Here is a 7,967-nt window from a genome sequence, read left to right on the forward strand (position 1 = left end):
TTTTCAAATGTTTATAAATTCTTACGTATATTAAGGCAATTGTGAATATTTTGTAGCAATATAGAGTGAAAAAGCTGCCGAGCGTTAGGACAATTAATAGACACTGCAGGAAATAAAACATCAAAAAATAATTTGTCTTGTCCGGGAACAGAGTCTACGTAGACCGTTGCACCATAGCCAACTAGAGCTACAGTAGGCCTTTATGCAAACCAGCCATTTTCCACACAAGCCTGCCATCATTCACTTTGAACAGGACTGTATCTTTACAGGCAGTCACAACAGCGCGAATTCAGATCATTTGAATGTGTTCGCCAAAAGCCATAAAATACATCTAAATGGATTTCTGCAAATCTGTCAATACCATGGGAGTCCTCTTACATTTAGGAAGTTTACAGCCCTGTTGATCAAACAACTTCAAAAAGGTGGGCTCTCTCTCCCTCAGTTATGCACGTCGACAAGATCAAAAACTAATGCTAGCCAGAGCAAGATGAGCTAAAATCTAACAAATTAATATTATATAAACTCTCTGAAACTTTTTTCAGCTAGTTGGCCGTCAAAATTACACTGATATACGACGGGGTATTGTAACCTACTCGTCCTTCTGCAGCTTGCCTGCAACCAAGCTAACTGGCTAAAGATAGCTAGCTTACTAGCTAGCTACTTCCAGACAAAAATGAGAGAACACCTCACTCTGATCATTTTACTTACCCTAGCACAGCTGGTTAGCTAGACTGTTTACATGTTATCTAAAGTGTTTGTGACTATTACTTTTTTGCCTACGTTTACTGACACCAGTCATATTCAGCCGGTGTTGCGCGTTCTTAAATGTATCAGTTATTTGATGCTCAGGAACACTCAGACAAGAGTGCTGTAAAATCGGAGTAGATAGCCAGAGTGAATTTGCCAACACAAGAGATGCTAACTGGATAACAGCCGTTCAAGTTTTCCTAGCTAAATAAATTACACCTGCATCTCTAGCTGTGTATAGCCACCGAAAAACGACATGACATGACATCCTCCTAGCAGCTGGCTAGCTAGCAAACATTAGGATCTGTGTTTTTAGCTTGCTACATAAATATACTGAAGAAAAATAGAAACGCAACAGGCAACAATTTCAAATATTTGAAATTGGACTGAGATACAGTTCAAATAAGGAAATCAGTCATTTTAAATAAATTCATTAGGCCCTAATCTATGGATTTCACATGACTAGGCAAGGGCACAGCCATGGGTGGGCCTGGGAGGGCAAAGGGTAGCCAGGCCCAGCCAATCAGAATGAGTTTTCCCCACAAAAAGGCTTTATTTCAGACAGAAATAAAGCCACCTCCAACGTTGTTTTGGAGAATTTAGCAGTACGTCCAAGCCGGATGTGGAGGTCCTGAGCTGGTGTGGTTACAGGTGGTTTGCGATTGTGAGGCCGGTTGGACGTACTGCCAAATTCTCTAAAACAACATTGGAGGTGGCTTATGGTGGAAAAATTGACATTCAATTATCTGGCAACAGCTCTGGTGGACATCCCTGCAGTCAGCATGTCAAGAAATATTCACTAACGAGGATGTCAACAAATTTGTGCACAAAATTTGAGAAAAATACGCTTTTTGTGCATATGGAAAATTCCTGGGATATTTTCTTTCAGCTCATGAAACATGGGACCAACACTTTCCATGTTGCGTTTTTATTTTTGTTCAGTATAGATAAGCTATCTTATTAGCCATGTGATGACTGACTTGTGCCCTTGTTAGTTTGATTGTATTGACATTCCCAGCCTTAGTTACAATCATCAGTTTTTGTTAAAATATTGCATCCCAAATGGAGGCAGCAAACAATGTACCAGGCCAGCTGTGATTTACAACCTGATAGCAATATTTTTTGGACTACCAAGAAATGTATTGGTGAATTATATTAATCATGCACTGAACTGCATCCATCTATTCTGCCAACATTTCCTTAGTGTGCGTCAAGGAATGTTGAGTCAAATACCACCTATTTGTAAAACCACTTATAAAGTTGGTTTTGAGGTATAAACTGGATATTTGATATGTTTGACTGATATTATGACTTTATGTTTGTTTCATATCTGCAAAGTAGTTAAAACACTGTCAGTTTCACTTTAAAGCAGGGACTATTGCTTTGCAAGCCCCAAGGTCTAAAAGTTTTTTTTTAAATTATACATTTACAGACTGGATCTTTTAAATGATTTAAAATGATCCTAGTGATGAGGCAGTTATCTAATTATCTATGTAACAGTCATTAATAAGCAGTCATGCATATCACATTGGTCCAGATATGCCTTTTGTGTATATTATCACAGAAAGGTTGATCACATACTTGTTTTGTTTTGGGGTCTACTATAGCCTAAATTAAGCTCATGTAGTAGTTCTAATACTGGCACACCTTCGTTCTATTGACAGACAGACGTTCTAGATGCACTGTCACCACTCCCATATTTGCAATGCAGGCAATGTGTTTAGCAGCCAAATATCTCCCAAACTAATCCATAAAGTTGTATACATACAATATCTATGAGAAGTAAAGTGTATCCTAAACCAGTGGACACTGTTTGTTTAAGAATAATAATAATAATAGATAATTGCATTATGTGTGTAGTAGTAGGCTAGCAGAGACTATCTCCAGACTCCACAGCGCAGAGTAGCACTTCAGCACCATGGATAGTGACGAGCTAAAATCAAGTCAATACTTTAGATTATTATAACAGGGAAGGAAAGTCACCTCACCATCCATTCAACTCTACCGGGGGACACCGGTGAACTAAAACGTAGCATATTGGGTATGGACACTTTTTTGGGGACCAGACGTCATACTGGTGTATTTACATGTGAAACACTCTCTCAAGTCACTTCGATACAGCTATGACAAGAAGTGACTTCCATAGCAGGCTAGAGTGCCTTATGCTGCAGGTTAGAACAAATAACATAGCAGGTTAGGAGATTGAGATTAACACCCCGGCCGTCCTACAATCTAGGCAAGATGCCCTCAATCTCACACAAATCATCAAGGAACCTACCAGGTACAACCCTAAATCCGTAACCATGGGCACTCTCTTAGATATCATCCTGACCAACCTGCCCTCTAAATACACCACTACTGTCTTCAACCAGGATCTCAGTGATCACTGCCTCATTGCCTGAGTGGGTACTGGGTCCGCGGTCAAACAACCACCCAACATCACTGTCAAACGCTCCCTACAACGCATCAGTGAGCATGCCTTTCGAACCGACCTGGCCCGGGTATCCTGGAAGGATATTGACCTCATCCCGTCAGTAGAGGATGCCTAGTTTCTCTTCAAAAATGCTTTCCACTCCATCTTAAATAAGCATGCCCATTTAAAAAATGTAGAACTAAGAACAGATATAGCCCTCGGTTAACCCCAAACGTGACTGCCCTTGACCAGCACAAAAACATCCTTTGATGTTCTGCATTAGCATCGAATAGGCCCCGTGATATGCAACTTTTCAGGGAAGTCAGGAACCAATGTACTCAGTCAATTAGGAAAGCTAAGGCTAGATTGTTCAAGCAGAAATTTGCTTCCTGTAGCACTAATTCCAAAATGTTTTGGGATACTGTAAAGTCCATGGAGAATAAGAGCACCTCCTCCCAGCTGCCCACTGCACTGAGGCTAGGAAACACTGTCACCACCAATAAATCTACGATAATTTCAATAAGCATTTTTCCACGGCTGGCCATGCGTTCCACCTGGCTACCCCTACCCTGGCCAACATCTCAGTAACCCATGCAGAACCCCCCTGCTTCTCCTTCACCCAAATCCAGATAGCTGATGTTCTGAAAGAACTGCAAAATCTGGATCCCTACAAATCAGCTGGGCTAGACAACCTGGACCCACTCTTTCTAAAATTATCCGCCAAAATTGTTGCAACACCTATTACTAGCCTATTCATCCTCTCTTTCGTATCATTTGAGATCCCCAATGATTGGAAAACTGCCGCGGTCATCCACCTCTTCAAAGGGGGCGACGCTCTACACCCAAACTGTTATAGACCTAAATCCATCCTGCCCTGTCTTTCTAAAATCTTTCGAAAGCCAAGATAATAAACAGATCACCCACCATTTCGAATCCCACCGTACCTTCTCAGCTATGCAATCTGGTTTCCGGGCTAGTTATGGATGCACCTCAGCCATGCTCAAGGTCCTAAACGATATCATAATCACCATCGATAAAATACAGTACTGTGCAGGTGTCTTCATCGACCTGGCCAAGGCTTTCGACTCTGTCAATCACCGTATTCTTATTGGCAGACTCAATAGCCTTGGCATCTCAAATGACTGCCTCGCCTGATTCACCAACTACTTCTCAGACTGAGTTCAGTATGTCAAATCTGAGGGCCTGTTGTCCGGACCTCTGGCAGTCTCTATGGTGGTGCCACAGGGTTCAATTCTCGGGCAGACTATTTTCTCTGTATATATCAATGATGTCGCTCTTGCTGTTGGTGATTCTCTGATCCACCTCTACGCAGACGACACCATTCTGTATACATCTGGCCCTTCTTTGGACACTGTGCTAACAAACCTCCAAACTAGCTTCGCCATACAACACTCCTTCAGTGGCCTCCAAATGCTTTTAAATGCTAATAAAACTAAGTGCATGCTCTTCAACCGATTGCTGCCCGCATCCTCCCACCCGACTAGCAGCATTACTCTGGACTGTTCTGACTTAGAATATGTGGACAACTACAAATACCTAGGTGTCTGGTTAGACTGTAAACTCTCCTTCCAGACTCACATTAAGCATCTCCAATCCAAAATTAAATCTAGAATCGGCTTTCCAATTTGCAACAAAGCCTCCTTCAGTCATGCCGCCAAACTTAACCTCGTAAAACTGACTATCCTACCGATCCTTGACATTGGCGATGTCATTTACAAAATTGCCCCAACACTCTACTCAGCACCATCCGTTTTATCACCAAAGCCCCATATACTACCTACCACTGCGACCTGTATGCTCTCATTGGCTGGCCCTCACTACATATTCATCGCCAACCCCACTAGCTCCAGGTCATCTATAAGTCTTTGCTAGGTAAAGCCCCGTCTTATCTCAGTTCACTGCTCACCATAGCAACACCCACCTGTAGCACGCGCTCCTCCGGGTATATTGCACTGGTCATCACCAAAGCCAACACTTCCTTTGGCTGCTTTCCCTTCCAGTTCTCTGCTGCGAATGACTGGAACAAACTGCAAAAATCTCTGAAGCTTGAGTCTTATATCTCCCTCTTTAACTTTAAGCATCAGCTATCTGAGCAGCTTACCGATCACTGTACCTGTACACAGCCAATCTGTAAATAGCACACCCAACTACCTCATACCCATATTATTACTTACCCTCTTGCTCTTTTTCACCCAAGTATCTCTACTTGTGCATCATCATCTGCACATCTATCACTCCAGTATTAATGCTAAATTGTAATTATTTTTATCCTCTAGGGCCTATGTATTGCCTACCTCCCTACTCTTCTACATTTGCACACACTGTACATAGATTTTTCTATTTTTATTTTATTTTGTATTATTGACTGTATGTTTGTGTATGTGTAACTCTGTGTTGTTGTTTTTGTCACACTGCTTTGCTGTATCTTGGCCGGGTCGCAGTTGTAAATGAAAACTTGTTCTCAACTGGCCTACCTGGTTAAATAAAGGTGAACCAAAAAAAAATGCTGTAGTCTAGACAGAGTGTAGATTCATCCATATTCACATGCCACTGCAATGTTTATACAACACACAATACAAAGCTGGGGTGTTACTGAACAGATGAGGCAGGTTATGAATGCTTCCATTTGACGAGATTATGTTTGAGAATACTGTGTATCGTTTTAATTTGTCAGGAGATGTGATGGTTATTTAATTCTCCCAAACAAATATTCCACTGACTGACAGTCACCCAAATAATAATCTCATGCTGTAATTTCTGTCAATGCGCAATATTAGGTCGTTTCTATGCAGTCAACTAAATGTCAGAGAGACACTGGGCGTGAGGATGACACTTTAAATAATACAAATATGTATTGCGCAATGCCTACAAGCCCATTAACCACTTATCTCAAACTATATCCAATTGAATTTTAAAAAACAAAGCAAGCAATTAAGTGTCTCATAAGATGAACTTGTTGTAATAGGTTAATATATCCCTAAAAACAAATATACATATTCCATCGCATTATTTCTGCGCAGTTCAACGTGGATTTACGTTTGATGGATGGGTATGGCACGCCAAAGCTTTGTGCATTTTAAATATATGTCCATTATTCACGGTTTTGCAGGCGAGATCCCTTTAACTGTTTAAATGCCTGGTGTTTGAATTCATCCCTTCCCGTGTATTCTCTTTTATTTTATGCGGACGACCAATGTTTAATTATTTATCTATTCTCTCTCCCTATTCTCTGTTGTCGTTTCTCCCTAGAATTTACCGCATATGTCTATTTTCCATCCCGAGGCCATCCTCACTTATCCCGACGGATCCTCGTCGTCGTTTCATCATTGCAGGATGGGCTATGTTTACAATACTGATGTTCTCACCTTACTTTCATGGCTCATTATAGATCCGCATATGCAGCAATAAAAACTACTGTTATGTGGAATACAATTCGTATTTGTGTATTCAACTCGTGACATTCACCATCCTCTTTCCAAGGACATATCATGAACTCATGTATTTCTGTCTTCGATATTAGAATAATGACAATTGCCGCAATGGAAAATATGAATACAATCACAATTTGATAGGTAAAACAATAAACGCCTCTAATAATTGACTCAAGAACGAAGCAAGATTAGACAACACATTTGACGAGGCGTAACCTACGCGCACTGATGACATAGTGATGTGGTGTCTTGTGGACCCGGCTGTGTGGATGAATGGATCGCATGGTAATAAAAAAAAGATCAGAAGGTGACTTTCCACTCCTTACCTAAAATCGCTATAGGGGTGAATGATCCAGTATCCCGCAGTTTTGACCCTTTCTTGCTCTTTCTCAACGGCTTTCTGACTGCCGAACATTCGCAGGGAGAACTTATTGACGCCAGGCTGCATCATCGCTCCAAATTGCCTCTGCATAAAGCCGTGTCGGTTCCCGGACCCGTCTAGATCGTCGAACCCGACCAAGGCTTCCTCCTGGTCACCCTTGAAGCCCACCGAGTTCGGGTGGTCCCCTGATTTCATGTTCTGGCTCCCCATATTCTTCTTCTGTATCGAGTCTTGCCTCTGAAATATATTATTCCCATCTGCTTTTTCCACTTCTTTGTTGCTGGAAAACGAATTCGATTTTTCTTCCATGATTTTCAATAAAACGTACTGTCTCCTGGATCGGAAGACAAGCTACGCGCAAAACTCAAAAGGACTCGCTGTAAACTCCCGTGTTTCATTTGATGTCATTCAACTGCTCGGCTCCACTGCCTCCTTTGGGAATGATGCAAACTGAGCCAGACTTCTGTTGAACCTGACAGATCAGGTTTCCTGGATTACCGCCATCTACTGACTGAACCGATTTAGAGTTCAACTCTCTCTTGCTCGCGTAGCATTGCGGTTTAACGGGGACATTGTTGGCGCTTGACCACTTCATTTCCATAATGTGACTGATCATGGGCATTTCTAGGATTTGAAGACATTCAGGGCTTAACCCAAAGACAGTAGGGGGGTCCTGGGGGCATTTTCCTTCGGAAGGAATTTCAGCAGCTAAATGCATGAATTTGGTGCACTTTGATATGAACATTGAGAGATTCGATTTTTTTCAGTTAACTTGCACCTTCCCACCTGCCACAGCAGACACCGCCAGTACCCAATTACAGTTGCTAGCATGGGTCTCTACTCTGGAACACATACAGTACCAGTCAAAGGTTTGGACACACCTTCTCTTTCAAGGGGTTTTCTTTATTTTTAGTAAGTTCTACAATGTAGAATAATAGAGAAGACATCAAATCTATGTAATGCGCAATAATGC

At 41.6% G+C, this 7,967-nt stretch overlaps 1 protein-coding gene across 1 annotated transcript in view; it reads right to left on the bottom strand.

The window, feature by feature from the left end:
* The window catches only part of LOC135571516 (potassium/sodium hyperpolarization-activated cyclic nucleotide-gated channel 1-like), a 29,936-nt gene extending 22,527 nt beyond the window's left edge, over positions 1-7,409 (bottom strand). The window contains exon 1 of the mRNA XM_065018114.1: positions 6,939-7,409. Coding sequence (XP_064874186.1) covers positions 6,939-7,303 — 365 coding nt within the window. The 5' untranslated portion in view covers positions 7,304-7,409. The remainder of the gene's footprint in view (positions 1-6,938) is intronic.
* Between the last annotated feature and the right edge of the window lie 558 nt (positions 7,410-7,967).

Source organism: Oncorhynchus nerka, linkage group LG4 (assembly GCF_034236695.1).
Source record: "Oncorhynchus nerka isolate Pitt River linkage group LG4, Oner_Uvic_2.0, whole genome shotgun sequence".
Lineage (NCBI taxonomy): Eukaryota > Metazoa > Chordata > Actinopteri > Salmoniformes > Salmonidae > Oncorhynchus > Oncorhynchus nerka.